The sequence below is a fragment of the Rhincodon typus genome, chromosome 1 (assembly GCF_021869965.1).
Source record: "Rhincodon typus isolate 14 chromosome 1, sRhiTyp1.1, whole genome shotgun sequence".
Classification (NCBI taxonomy): Eukaryota; Metazoa; Chordata; class Chondrichthyes; order Orectolobiformes; family Rhincodontidae; genus Rhincodon; species Rhincodon typus.
Genome location: NC_063332.1, coordinates 129,484,752 through 129,500,444, shown reverse-complemented (window position 1 = coordinate 129,500,444; position 15,693 = coordinate 129,484,752). Strand labels below are relative to the sequence as shown.

Here is a 15,693-nt window from a genome sequence, read left to right as displayed (position 1 = left end):
CCAACAGATAGATCTAGTGGATGAAGTGAATGAATAAACAACTCACTGGAGGAGGAGACTCCACAAGTATCTGCATTGTCAATGATTGGTGAGCCAGCACATGTATACAAAAACCAAGGCTCGAGCATCTTCAGCCAAGGCCTCAGCAACACGAGTGCCAGTCATCAGCCGATTCAACTCGCTCTGATATCAAGCAATGGTTGAAGGCATTGGATATCGCAAAATGTATGGGAACTGACAACCTTCTAGCAATAGGATTGAAGTTTTAAGATCTAGACTTTGCTGCACCCTAGGCCAAATCATTCTAGTCAGTTACAACACTGGTATCTACTCAGCAATGTAGAAAGTTACCCAGATATGTTCTATTCTTAAAACTTATGACAAATCCAACCCAATTAATTGAAGCTCCATCAGTCTACTCTCAATAATTAGCATTGTGATGGAAGGTGTCTTTGACAATGTTATGAAGGGACACTTACTAAACAGTGCCCTCCTCATTGATGTTTAGTTTAGGTTACACTAAGAGCCCTCAGCTCCTGACCTCATTAGAGGCTTGGTCCAAAGACAGACAAAAGAGTTGACCTCAAGAAGGGAAGTGAGGGTGACTGACCTTGACCGAGAAGCATTTGACTGATTATAATGACAAGGATCCCTAGGAAAACTGAAGTTAGTGGGAATAGAGGAAAACGTTCCACTGGTTGGAGTCATTCCTAACACAAAGGAAGCTGGCTGTGATCATTAGAGGTCAGTCGTCTCGGTCACAAATGGCCGTTGGAGGAGTTCCTTAGGGGAGAAGCCTAGGACCAACCATTTTCACTTGCTTCGTTGTTGACCTTCCTTCCATCATAAGTTCAGAGGTGGGATATTTGCTGATGATTGCACAATGTTTGACAGCATTTGCCATGACTCAGATTTGGAAGCAGTCCCTATTGAAATGCAGCATCACACAAATAACAGATAATGACCATTTCAAGGAAGAATCCAGCAAGTTCCACTTGAAATTCAATGGCATTACCATGCTGAATCCTTCACTATCAACATCTTGGGGGTTACCAATGACCAGAAACTGAATGGCACCAACCATATAAATACAGTAGTGTCAAGACTAATCAGAGGCTGAGAATTCTGCGGCAACTGTCGGGGTGACTGTCTGTCCGTAGTTTGCACATTCTCCCCATGTCTGCGTGGGCTTATGCTGAGTGCTTCAGTTCCCTGCCATGGTCCAAAGATGTGCACATTGGGTAGATTGGCCATGCTAAACTACCCATAGTGTTCAGGGATGTGCAGGTTAGGTGCATTAGCCATGGGAAATACAGGGTTGCAGAGATGGTATGGATGGGGTCGGTCTGGGTGGGATGCTTTTTGGAGGATCAGTGTGGATCTGGGCCGAATGGCCGGTTTCCACACTGTAGGATTCTATGATTCTATGAAATAACAAATGGCCTGTTCTCTATTTACAAGGCACAAGGAAGAAATGTAATGGAATACTCCTTACTTGTCTGGATAAGCACAGCTCTAACAACACTCAAGAAACTTGACACCATCCAGAATAAAGCAGCCTGCTTGATTGGCACCACATCTGTTACTCCCTCCACAACAGATGCATAGTGGCAGCAGCAGACAGGGACACCCATCTACAAGATCATAGCTTTCCTAGTGCGAAAGCAGGCCATTTAGCCCATTGAGTCCACACTGACCTTCAGATGAGCATCCCACCCTGACCCACCTCCCCACCCTATTCCTGTGACCCTGCATTATCCATGGCTAATTCACCTAGCCTTTACATCAATGGACACTATGGACAATTTAGCAAGGGCAATCCACCTAAATTGCACATCAACTGTGGGAGGAAACTGGAGCGCCCAGAGAAAACCCAGCAGGCATGGGGAGAACGTATGGAGTCTGCACACACTCCAGGGTGGAATTGAACCTGGGTCCTTGGCACTGAGGCAGCAGTGCTAATCATTGAGCCACCATGCCACCAGATACCCTGCAACAACTCAGCAAGGTTCATTGGGATAATATAAAATAGCCACTAGTAAGTATGAGGAAATGTTTGTGTCGGATCTTTAAAATGATTTAATATACTCCTGTATGGGATTGCGCTCCTTAGTCGCATGTTTGTAAATCAGGTATTCCCTGTTTATTGCCTCCTTCAATGTTACTGGATCAAAAACTTAGACTCCTTCCCTGACAGTGCTGTGTGCCTACATCACGTGGACTTCAGTGATTCAAGAAAGCGACTCAGCACCTTCTCATGAGCTCTGTTGGGATGGGTGATAAATGGCCACTGACTCTCATCCCATGAACAAATAAAAACAATTAACTAGCCTGATAGCTTGGCCACTCGTGTGTCAGTTAATTCCTGCACTCCAAATGACTCTTGACCCCACCCAAATCAGCAGAGCCTCGATGCTGAGGTTGCTGGTTTTGAGAGATCATCCCTGTACTGTATGACCATTGACTACTCTGTTACTCCTCAAAAAACTCAAAAGATTAATGATGCAAGGTTTATCCATTTTGAAATCCGTGCTGTTCTTTATCATATATCTCGTTCCTGCGTACTCTTGTTCTTTATTAAGAATTCTATTATTTTTCCAACAAATGATGTTAAAATGGTTTTCTGTTACTCCCTGGTTTTATCCTGACCCCTCCTTAAATGTAGGAATTAAATAAACTATTTTTCAGTCTTACCTATGTATATTTTGTTAACAAATGATTAAATATGTGTAATGCCTGTTATCTCTTCCCTAAGACCTTTTTTTAAAAAAAAAAAATTGTATTGTGCAATCCATCTGGACTGGAGTTCTGATTAGTTCATTCAATACATCCTTTTTTTAAATTTTAAATGCACTTGCCTCATTGTTCATTTTTTTTTTTCAGTGTAATGTGCATCTGTTCCATTTACCTGGTTTAAAAAAAATCAGCAAAATCATTTACTGGCGTTGAGTATGATCTCTGATCTGTACATCACTTTTTGGAGTGGCAGAAAATTAGTAGTAGTGGTTAGATTGACTTCAGGGGAATGGATAATTTAGCAGCTTGACACTAATACCAGTTTTCCATTAACTCATTAGTTCTCTCCACAAATACTGCGTTTCAAGCAATTTGACTGAAGTAAATCTTAGCCATATTGTGTAGTGGGCTTCTTCTTTATTCCTTGTTCAGTGAATAAGTGAACAGTTGGTAATATCAAACCTTAACATGCCAATTAAGTCCACCATCTGGTTCAGTGAAGAAAGTAATAAGCCAGCATGAGGAGGTTGTGAGATGACAGTACTGGTTCAGTAATGTCTGTCCAATGCTTAAATAGCCTTTGGGCACCAACAATTCAGACTTGCCCAAATGGCTGTTCTTTAAATAAGAGATATTGATGCCTGTGAAACTTTTAGCTAAAATGAGAATATAAAGGTCTACAAAAAATTTCAACCATTTCTTGATGTGGAATTAAGACCTTTGCAATGGGCAACAAAAAAGACCTGAACAGTGAATTCAGAAAAGTGCCTTGTGCAGATATAAGATCAGGTAGCTCATATAATTTAAATGTTTAAAGCTTTTTTTTCTCCATATTCTGCCTCTGAGGGCTGAGCAAGTAAGGATTTAAAGAAAAAAACCTTAATGCAATAAAACATGTGCTGATTGAGTAAAAACATAAATTGTATTACAGGAAAAATACATACATTATTAGTAATTTTTTTTCTTTCCTGGCAAACATCTTGCAGAAATTAAGCACAATCAAAGTATTGCTGATAATGGACACAAGCATCAAGGCAGTGCTCAGGAAGCACAATACCCGCCTTTAAGTAAGCCAGTGGCTCGACTTCCCTCGCCTGTGAAAAATTCTATCAATGCAGCTGTCATCTTCATGGAATTTCTTAAGGAACTTGCGGCCATTGCACAAGAACATTCCATTTTATCTCACGTTCCACTAGAGGAATGTGAGGAATAATTGTTACATGTTTGAAGAAGTGTTTTAATGCAATTGATGCAGTCTACTTTTAAATCCTTTCCAAAGTAATATTGTATTTGTATCTGGCCTTAACTACAGTAAGACAGTGAGTGGAACAATTTTGTCTCATTTTGTTGATGCTCGGAATTTTTAAGAAATGTTGACTTTTTAAACGCAGCAGCCTTATGGTCATAGAAAACTCACGAGTGAAATTGTCTCACTATGCAAGCTACAATGTATGTATGTGGGCAAAAATTTAATTAACTATCAGTGTATTGAATTTTTGAGTATATATAAATGTTATAAATATACAAGCATTTCTGGTGGTAGTTGAATTTTAGGTGTGAACATTTGAGTCTATTCTTTAAACGTCTGATGATATTCATTCTGTAAAGGTTTGCTGTGAATAGTACCAAAGATTAAATGAATGAGGACTGAAATTTTCTGCCACTTTAATGCTAATGAAAGACCTTTTTAAATAGTACCATCATATTATGAAATCTCAAATGTCTAGCGTAGTGTCCAGCAGGGTGAAAAAGATCATTGCAGAAAAGTGGCAAAGCAGTAAAATTGTTTGCTTTATGGAGAGGTCTTCAAAAGATTGTTTTTATGTATGTAAAGCTGTTTGTTTGTATACGTAAGTCAATGCCAGATTATAGGGAAAAACTAAAGAACTGTGGATGCTGTAAATCAGGAACAAAAACAAAGTTGCTGGAAAAGCTCAGCAGGTCTGGCAGCATCTGTGAAGGATAAAAGAGTTAACGTTTCAGGTCCTTCGGGTTCTGAGAAAGGGTCACCGGACCCAAAATGTTAACTCTGTTTTTTCCTTTACAGATGCTGCCAGACCTGCTGAGCTTTTCCAGCAGCTTTGTTTTTGTATAGGGAAAAAAACCATGGTTTTGGTGATTTTACTGTTGTGTTGATTTATTTTTGCAACATCAGTAGGAATTATAAAATCAGATTTCTAAAATTTAATATTACAGTGTGAAACTACTATGCTGGATCTGAGGGTTGATGGTATTTATAAGTTCCTTCTGCAGAGTAAATTAACTTATTAAATTGTCAGTACATTCAGTAAAATATAGTTTGTGACTCTGTGCAGGATACTATTTTAAGTAAGTTTAGTAGGGAGTTGCTCACTTTGTCCACTGCAGCAATTTTAATTCTAAGCATTAAAGTTGTCTTAAAATGGGTTCTGAATGGTTTTTATTTGAGATAGACATTAAAGCTAGAAATTAACTTTTTTAATGCTATTGTTAAATTACCTTTTCATGCAAAATGTTGCAGTTAAGAATCTCTTGTTATAACATGAGTACTTGAATAATATCTTTGATGGGCAACAGCATTTGTATGGTTCCGCTGAAATCAACTGCCAGAAGATGATGCAGTTCCTATTAATTGTAATCCCATGAGTCTAGGTTTGTAGTATTGATGTTCAATATCCATTAAAGAGAGTTCCAATGTGCAAATCAAACTCAACTAATTAACATTCATAAATAGAAATTACTGGAAATATTCACAATTTCAGCTCTGTGACCTTTCGTTAGAATGGAATGATACTGCACAACAGTAGTTCCACCATCTGCAATATATTTCATAACACAGCTAATGTGCAAATACATTTTTTCAATATAGAAATCTCAGGCCCACATCCGAACAGGAGTTTGCATTCATCTCAAACCACTGCATGTAAATTTGATCAATAAAGAACAGAAAATGACAGCCATTGTTCATACATTTAAGTAGATTACTGGACTATCCTGTCGGATCATGGTTTCAATCAATTACATTTAGTATGAGTTGTACTTTACATGATTATTTCACAATTCATACAGTTGATTTGCAATCTGTCAGTAATTCATCATGTTCATTTTACTGAGGCAGAATTGTGCAAGTACTGCAGGCAACCAGTAGGATACATTTTTAACAAGAATAAACAAAAAATGAAGGGGCATTCAACCCTGTGGACAATAAACGAATGCGTTTCAAGATTTTGTCAATCATTCAAAGTTATTCTAACAGGTTAAGACAACACTTGTAAAATTTCAATTTTGATCGCTGAATTAAAACAGCTCTGCTTTGTCTTGATTTCCATTCTTTCAGGACAATTTCTTTTCCAAAATAGATTTCACCAGGGTTGGGGCAGCCCGGCCATGTGTTGCTCTCTGAACCTGGCCAATAAGTTTATTTAACACTTTCCAGTTTCCTTGTTGTATTTCAGAAACCTATGAAATAAGTCAAAGAATGGATAAAGTACAATCTAACTCCAGTTACAAAGAAAAGTTTAGCTCAAGAAATTAATAGTGCGTTTATCAAAACTCCTGAGGGATGTGATGATTACATTATTTAATCCAGTGTGGACACCATGAACAGGTTGTTTTAAATTTTAATTTTGAACTAAACATTATTAATTGTTAATGGCATATTGCAATTACATCATTAATCACCACTTCCTAACAAATGTTGGGTCATTCAATTATCAACTAAAAGCATTATTATTTTGGATATATGAGCTACCAATATTTCTGTACTAGTTCTCACATCTATGGTGTAGGTGTGTTTGGTGTGCACTTTCTGGGACTGTTCAGTGATTTGCCTTTTAAGTCCTGGGTCAGGCCTTCTGGGGCATGTTTTGTCTGGATTCTGTCTGCCAAGGTAGGCTGTATATCTGTGCATGCTTTGGCCATGGCAATTCAGATATTTGTATTCAAGCCAGAGCAGCAGGGATCCTGGAGGAGATAAGCATCAGAGTTGGACTGTGTAGCTGCACTGGTTGTCATTAGACAGACTGCACACCTACCACAAACCCCTGTCATGGTGTGTCTCCATGTGAGATTCTCTCAATTTCTCCTGAGAATTACTCACTGGATATAAACATAAATTATTTTGGTATTAAACACATTTTAGCCAGAGTATATCCAGCAATACTTAACTTATGAAATTCTCCTTGCAACTGCTGAATACCTCAGTAAGCCACACTAGGCAATAGCCGAGATAGCAGTTTGATAACCAACTTCTGATCACAACTTTACTGCATCATATTATTGCTCAATGGAAGTCAAGCACTTTCCAGAAAAAAGATGATTGGTATCTTTGATTCATTAACTATAGTTAGCCATCTGGCAGCATGCATAGAGTCATATAGCCAAAGAAGAAGCTTGTGCCAACCTATCTACACCAATCCCAATTTGCAGCACTTGGCCCATAGCCTTGAATGTATGACATTTCATGTGATCATCCACATATTAGTTAAAGGGTGTAAGGTTTTCTACCTCAACTGTGCAGTGCACTCCAGATTCCCACCTCCCTTTGAAGGACAATTTTACTCAAAACCCCTCTAGACCTCCTGCCCATTGCCTTAAAATTATGCCCCTCACTACTGGCTATTCAACTAAGGTAAACAGCTGCTTCTTACTCACCCTGTCCATGCCTCTCATAATCTTAAATACACCTCCTTCGTGTTCACCACACCACTACCCTCCCACCACCACCCACCCAAACTTCTCTGCTCTAAAAGAAACAACCCGAGCCTGTCCAGCTTCTCTTCATCGCTAAAATGCTTTAGGCAACATATTAGTGAAGCTTCTCTGCTCCCCTCCAGTGCAATTAAATTTTGCCAACAGTGAGATAATGAGAGCTGCACACAATACTCCAGGTGTGTCCTAACCTAAGTTTTGTATAGCTCCATCATAATATCCTCCTATAATCGCTGCTATGACAGATAAAGGAAAGTGTCTCATATACCTTAACTACCCTATTAACCCTGCCACCTTCAAGAATCTATGAACAAGATCCCTGTTCCTCCGAGCTTCCTAGAGTCGTCATTCATTGAGTACTCCCTTGTTTTGTGACTTCTTCCAAAGTGCATCACTTCACGACACACACCTTTCAGTGTTAAATACCTTCTGCCACTGATATGCCCACCTGATCAACTGTCTATATCTTCCTGTAATCCTAGACTTTCTTCCTCATTATTAACCACTCAGCCAATCTGTGTCATTCGCAAACTTACTTTTCATATCCCCCATGTTCTCATCCTTGTTATTTATATATATCATGAACAATAAAGGGACCACCACTGATCCCTATGGTACACTGCGGCACACCAACTTCTACCATCGTCACCTGTCTCCTACAACTCAGCTAATTTTGGATCCAACTTTCCAAGTTACCCTGGATTCCATGTACTTTTACCTTCTTCATCAGACTCCCCTGTGGGATCTTGTCAAAGGCTCTGACCAAAACCCATATGAACTACATCAACTGCACTACTATCGTTTACACACCTTATCACCATCTCGAAAAATTCTATCAAATTTGTCAGGCGTGACCTCCTTCTGATAAAGCCATAAGATTAATTTTCTCCAACAGTTACACTATCATTAATGTAGAACTCTCATGCCTGTAAATCCCTGGTTTAGCTCTACCACCTTTCTTGAAAAAGTGGAACCAAATTAGTTGTCCTCCAATCCCCGAATTCTGTACCTACCTTTTCCTTCGTCTGAGTAACGGCAGATGTAAAGTACTTAGTTTACACCCTGCCAATGTCCTCTGAGTTTGAAACTTGGTTCTAGCCTTCTAATGACATCTAATGAGTATAAAAATATGAAAATAGGCAGATAAATGAGTGGCTAAGCCTTGGAGCAGAAGGGAGGATTTCAGATACCTGGATCACTGGGACAGTTTCTGTAGAAGGTGGGACCTGTATATGTGGGACGGTCTGCACCCGAACCAGAATGAAAATAACATCCTTGCAGGTGGGTTTGTTAGTGCTGTTGGGAGGAGTTCAAATTAGTTCGGCAGTGGGGGGAGGTAGTTGAAGGAGTGGGGGGTGGGGAGAGAGTGTACGGTGTTAGTATAATAGGGACATAGCAAGTTGTAGTAAAGTAACCAAGACACAGAGAGAGAGTTCATCCACGTTGACTTTCAAGGGAGTAAGACACGGCTGGATGGCTTCTACTTGAATTATGGCAGAATTATACATATGCGAGATGAGTTAAGGGTGTGGCTTGACACATGGAATTATGATATTGTTGCCATCGCAAAGACATGGTTGAGAATTGTCTACATATTTGCTCTTCTATTGCCTGCTGACTGTTGGGAGCCTATAATATATTCCCAGGAATATGACTGTCCCTTTTTATTCCTCAACTCTACCCATAAAGTCTCATTTGCAGTCCCTTGCAGGATATTGTCTCTCCTTACTGCAGCAATTGACTCCTTATTTAATAATGTACCAACACTTCCTCTTCTACACTCTTCTTTGTCTCAGCTGGAGATTCTATACCCTGGAATGTTGAGTCACCAGTCCTGCCCCTCCCTCAACCATGTATTTGCGATGGCAACAATATCATAATTCCATGTTAACTCATCTCGCATATGGATAATACTGCCATCGTTAAAGTAGAGGCCATCTAAAGTAGAGAGTCTGACATTGGTGGAGGGTAAGTTGTTGGAGGTAGACTTGTTGGGCCGAATGGCCTGTTTCCACACTGGCAATTCCATGATCTATGACATGAGGGACAATTTTATTTGTTTAAGTATACAAAGAGTGGTTCGTGTGTGAAGTGAACTGCCAGAGAAAGTGGTGGATACAGGTAAAACATTTAAAAGATATTTAGATAAGTTCATGAATAGCAAAGATTTGGAGGGATATGGGCCAAGCACTGGCAGATGGAACTAATTTGGTTTGGGAACATGGTCGACATGGACTCAATGGACTATGTGAGGCTGATACTGGTGGGATTCAGATGATAATCTTCCTTTTCATCCTCAATATCTAGCAAGAGAATACTACATTACTGACACTAAATAAATGAAAGTTATTGCTGCTTCCTAGCTAAGTACTAACGTTGTGTATGTTGCCTTTTTCCACTGTTACCTCACTTTATATCGAGTCCCAGGCAGGTCTAAGTTCAGTTTTGAACTTAGTCACTGCCCCCGAAACATTAACTCTGATTTCTCTCCACAGATCTGCTGAGGTTTTCCTGCAATTTCTGATTTTGTTTCTGTTGTTTTCAGCATCTGCAGTTCTTTTGGTTTTTATTTAGTATTTAATTCACTGCCTTATCTCTTCCAGACATGTCCACCTTGAACATGGTCTGTTCCTCTCTCCAACAGCATTTCTGTTCCAATCATTTTTCTTGCCCACCATCATTCATTTCAATGTCACTTCTGGTGTTTGACAAGTTATTTGCCAAAACTTGTTTGCAGAGCCACATCACATTCCTCAGTGACTGCCTCCAGCTCAGACTCACCCCACTTGGATTCCAACTCAAGTTTCATCCTTTGTGCTTTGAATCCACCCAGGATCATTGGATATCTCTGCAATATTCAACGTTTCACAGGCAGCTGCTCTCGTCGCATCTTGAGATTCACAGTCATGTGTCATCATATGCACTCTCTCGACCTCTCTCTCCAACAGCACCACATCACACTGCTCAAAGCTGCATTGCACCCCAGTTCCACTTCATCTTCCAGCTCAATCGATATGCTAACAAGAAACTTTTTCTTTTCCTTTCAGACATCAGGGCACACAAGATGCAACACCTCAGACATACCCACGGCCCTCTGGAACCTTCCCCAACCCCACTTCCAGTCATGTATTCATCATCATCCCTTCTGATATTCTGCTCTCCGATGTTGAACATTCTGTATTCAGCAAAGGTCTCAGTTTTATCCTTCTGCATTCCCACCTTAATGAATTCCAGGCACAACATGATGTTGAACTCTTCTTCTGTCGTCTTCACCTCTGTGCCCATTTCTTTGCCTGCCTCTTTGCCCACCTCCAACACTCTCCCTCCACCTAGACCCCTCCCTTTGGCCTATTACCTGCACTCAACCTGTTCATTGAGAACTGTCTATGTGACATTGGCTGCCTCAATTTCTCTGCTTGTCTCATTAATTTCAGCCTATCCTCCTAGGAAATGACTGCACTCCATGCTCTCAGACTCAACCCTGACTTCGTAATTAAGCCTGCTGATAAGGGCGGTGCTGTCATAGTCTGGCATACTGGCCTCTATATTGCAGAGGCTGAGTGCCAGCTCTCAGATACCACACGTGAAACATTAGCTTGCTTTCTCTCCATTGATGCTGCCTGACTCGCTGTGATCTCCAGCACTTTTTGTTTTCAGTATAGATTTCAGCATCTGCAGTAAGAGCCACTCCTCCTATCTCCCCTGGACCATGACCCTACCATGGAACATCAGGCCAATGTGTGCACCACAGTCACTAATCTCATTTCATCTGGTGATCTCTGCCCCACTGTCTCCAAACTGATAGTCTCCCAACCCCGTATAGCTCGCTTTTACCTCCTTCCCAAAATCCACAAACAGGACTGCCAGACCAATTGTTTCTGCCTGGTCCTGCCCCACAGAACTAATTTCTTCCTACCTTGATTTTCCCCTTCTCCAGTCCCTGCCCACTTACATCAGCAATTCCTCTGATGTTTTATGTCAGTTTCAGAATTTCCAGTTTGTGGGCTCCAGCTGCCTCCTCTTTACCATGGAAGTGCAGTCCCTTTACATGTCCATCCCCCAGCAGGATGGTGTCAGGGCTCTCTGCTTCTTCCCGGAAAAAAGTTATGAACTGTCCCCATCCACCATCAGCCTCCGCTGCCTGGCCAAGCTTGTCCTCACCCTGAACAACAACTCTTTTAACTCCTCTCACTTCAGGTCAGAGAGGATGCCATGGGTACCCACATGGGTCCCAATTATGCCTGTCTCTTTGTAGGGTACATGGAACATTTCTTTTTCTAGTCCTATTCAGGCTGCCACCCACAACGCTTTCTCTAGTATATCAATGACATTATCGGTGCTGCTTCCCTGTCTCATCCAGAATTGTAAAGTTTATTGATCTCACTTCTAATTTCCACCTGGTCTTTCTTTGACTCCTCCTTTCCATTCCTCGACATCTCTGTTTCCATTTCTGGGGATAGGCTGGTCACCAATATCCACCTCAAAACCACCAACTCCCACAATTACCTTGACAACATATACTCACACCCTGCTTCTTGTGAGTTCTGAGGAAAGATCACTGGACCCAAAATGTTAACTCTGATTTCTCTCCATAGACGCTGCCAGACCTGCTGAGCTTTTCCAGCAATTTCTGTTTAGGTCTCAGCTGCACTGGATGAACAGAGCTTTTTTTCTATGAATTAAATCATAGATCATGTAGAGATAAATGAACTTGAACTGGTAAAATGAAAAAACGAGTAAATTTTTAAACCCATCCAGCCTGTACAAGTAATTTGTTAGCCATGCGTAAACTCCCGTCTTTTTAATTCCTGTTCCCTACCCTTTCTACATGTTACTTTAATGTCCTTGCCTCTCAGCAAGTATGTAACTTTCTTTCAAACATCTTATTACGTATGTTAGGAGAGAGAAATATGAAAGGACCAATTGTTGCTTTCTAGAAATCTCACATGCAAAATATGCTTTTAGCCAAATATTACTACTTTTTTAGAAAATGTAAGAGTGGCATTAAATAATCTAAGATTGTATTTTATTGACTGTTAAAAATCTCTTTTCAATATTCCATTACCATCTACTCTACTTACAAAAATACATTATTTAAGCAGCTGAATAGCAGAGAAATTAACATAACATTTATGAGAAAAAAAAATTTCATCTTACAGCAATTTTTTGCCACATAATTATTTCCCCTAATCTGCCACTCAAGTAAACTTCTTAAAAGACAGTATGTTGAAACAGCTTACCTCTGCAGGATGACCTTCGATAACACACTGACAGATCTGTTCTAGTTTCCTGTGGTCTTGAATCAGCCCCAGTTCCTTCTGTTCAACTATCTGGACTGCAGATTTCCCTTCTCCTTTCCATAGTTCAGCAAATACCTACAAGCCCAATACAAAACCAGGAATAACTTACATTACTACTCAAATTACCTATGAAAAAAAAGCACTGCAAATGCATAACTTACACAATTAGCCAATCATGTGATTCAGTAAATTCTATAGTTGTGGGCTCATGATTTTGGTATTCAAATTTTATTCAAATTCCTCAGTATTATGCAGAATGTTGATACAGAATATATTAATTAATGTTATTGAATGGTGTGTATCAGGCTTTCCAGATTACAGAACAAACTGATATTCAATTCAACTGTCCAGTTGGGCTGTTAGTTCATACCAGATGAAGTAACAGCAATCGAAAGAACAAAGCTAGGTACACTAGTCTATAACATTAGCAGACAGTGGTGTATTGTGATGTCAGTAGATTAGTAATCCAGAATTTCAGGCCACTATTCTGGAACAAAAACAGAAGTTGCTGGAAAAGCTCAGCAGGTCTGACAGCATCTGTGCAGAAAGAAAACAGAGTTATGTTTCAGGTCCCGTGACCCTTCCTCAGAACTGTTAATACTGGCAATACTTTAAGAATGGAAATTCACCATCCTTACCTGGTCTGGCCAAACTGTGACTCCAAGCCCCTAGCAATGTGACTGACTCTTACCTTCCCCCTATAGGGGCCTAATTGTATCAAAACATTACAAAAAGTATTATCAGAACAAAACTAGATAGCATGCACTGTATTAACACAGGCACTGGAAATAACAACAGCACAGTCTGCAAAACCCTCCCATCTCAGTTCTGAGACATGTCAAAATTGGGATAGCTGTCCCACAGCCTAGTCAATCAACAGCCTGACAGTCATACTCACTAAATTATATCTTAGTTAAAAGTCCCAGGCCCATCCATTAGTATTCTTTAGTATGTTCTCACTGGTACACAATAAGGAGTGGTGGTCCTGGGAGTCATCAGTGTTGATTCCAAATCCTATGAAGCTTTATGGTATCAGGTTAAATATGCACAAGGAAACTTCCAGCTAATTATCACCAACCTTAGCTAATTAATTAGTGCTTTTCCACATTGAACATCTCTTGGTAGAAGCAGAAAGGGTCGCAAGGGCACAGATTGTGTTATGGGAGGGGAACTTCAATAACATCACTACTGACTGATCTGGCTGAGTCTTGAAGGACATTGCTACCAGATTGGGCATGCAGCACGTGATGAGGAAATAAATAAGACAAAAAACTCTTACATGCTGTAGATGTGTCTGTCCATTACACTAATACGAGGAGCAACCAAAGCACAGTCCTTGTGGAGAAAAGTGTTCCAACTTCACAGTGAGGATACTGGCCATTCTGTGGCACTACCATCTTACAAAAAGAACAGATTCAGAACAGAGCTGGCAGCTTAAGACAGCCACCAACAATATTCCACCACTTATTTGTAACTTCATGGCCTGGCTTATCCTTCACTCTACCATTACCATCAAGCCATAGATTCAACTCTGATTCAATAAGGAGAGCAGAAAGGTATGTGAAGTAGCAACCTGGTGAAACAACAACTCAGGACCACAGACACACTAAACAGCATAAGTAGCATGCACTTAACAAAATGGAGCAATCCTACAATAAATAGATCTGATTAAAGCTCTGCAGTCTGTCACATCAGTCAAGAATATAGCTGAGAGCTAGATAACTGGAAGAAGCAGCCCACAACTTCAGGAGCCAGTACATTAGTGCAAGAGTCAAGGCTAAAGCCTTCACAACAATCTTCAGCCGTGCCAAGCTAATGATCCCTTTTGGTTGTCTACTGATGTCCAACTGTCACAAATTTTTAGCCAACTCAATACACTCCGTGTGATGGAAAGAAAAGGATGAAGACATTAGTCATAGCACGTACTACGACCCCTGACAACATTCTAACAGTGCCGAAGAATTGTGCTGCAGAATTTGCCAAGGCCCCAGCTGAGCTGTTTCAATACAGCTATGACACTAGCATCTAACCAACAATATGAACTATAATTCAAACATATTATTCAAAAGACAAACATATGATAAATCCATTCTACCCCATTAGTCTATTCCTGATCACGAACAAAGTGATTGCAAATGTCATTAATAGTGTCATCAAGTGACATTTACTTAGCAATAACCTGCCCAGTGACATTCAGTTTAGGTTCCTCCAGGGGCACTCAGCATATGATCTCATTCGAGCCTTGGTCCTAACATGGACAAAAAGTGCTGAACTCAAAAGATGAGGTAACAGTGACCGCTCTTGACATCAAGTCAGTATTTGACAGTGTGTTATCAAAGGACTCTAGCCAAAAGTGAAGTCAATAGGAATCATGGTGAGGGAGTCTCTCCACTGATCTGAATCACACCCCATACAAAGGAATATGGTTATAGTTTTTGGAGGTCAATCTTCTTAGTCCAGATGGCATCACTGTAGGAGTTCCTCAGAGGGGTGTTCTAGGCCTAACCATCTGCTTAATCAATGATCTTCTCTCCATCTAAGGTCAGGATTGGGCATGTTTACTGTTCTCAGTACCACTTCCAGATAATGAATAGTCTGTGTTCACATGTAGCAAGATCTGGACAATATTCAAGCTTTGGCTGGTATGTCATAAGTAATTTTCACACTACACAATGCCAAGTAATGACCATCTCCCCCTGACATTCAACAGTAATACCATTGCTGAATTCCTGAACATGAACATCCTGGAAGGCTGCCCATGGATCAGATACTTAAGCAGACTCGCCCTAAAAATACTGTGGCTACAGCAGTAGGCCAGAAATTGGAAATTTTTATCCGAAGAATTTACCTTCAACTCTCAATACCTGCTCTCTAGCAATAGAGCACAAGTCAGGAATATGATGGAATACTCTACACTTGCCTAAATGAGTGCAGTTCCAAAATCAATCAAACAGTTCAACATCCTACA

The 15,693-nt window shown here is 40.3% G+C and overlaps 2 protein-coding genes across 8 annotated transcripts in view; one reads left to right on the top strand and one right to left on the bottom strand.

Annotated features, from left to right (window-relative positions):
- Positions 1 to 4,266, top strand: part of fhip1aa (FHF complex subunit HOOK interacting protein 1Aa) — a 182,866-nt gene extending 178,600 nt beyond the window's left edge. For 4 of the 5 annotated variants that reach the window (XM_048600882.1, XM_048600866.1, XM_048600879.1 and 1 more), the window contains one exon: positions 3,723 to 4,266. In XM_048600882.1, the coding sequence (XP_048456839.1) occupies positions 3,723 to 3,949 (227 nt within the window). In that variant the 3' untranslated portion in view covers positions 3,950 to 4,266. The remainder of the gene's footprint in view (positions 1 to 3,722) is intronic. The other variant, XM_048600889.1, reaches the window with a different exon arrangement.
- gatb (glutamyl-tRNA(Gln) amidotransferase, subunit B) overlaps positions 3,640 to 15,693 on the bottom strand; it is a 65,696-nt gene continuing 53,642 nt past the window's right edge. For all 3 annotated transcript variants that reach the window (XM_048600904.1, XM_048600911.1, XM_048600898.1), the window contains 2 exons: positions 12,666 to 12,800; positions 3,640 to 6,174 (listed from right to left, as the gene is read on the bottom strand). In XM_048600904.1, the coding sequence (XP_048456861.1) occupies positions 6,049 to 6,174; positions 12,666 to 12,800 (261 nt within the window). In that variant the 3' untranslated portion in view covers positions 3,640 to 6,048. The remainder of the gene's footprint in view (positions 6,175 to 12,665; positions 12,801 to 15,693) is intronic.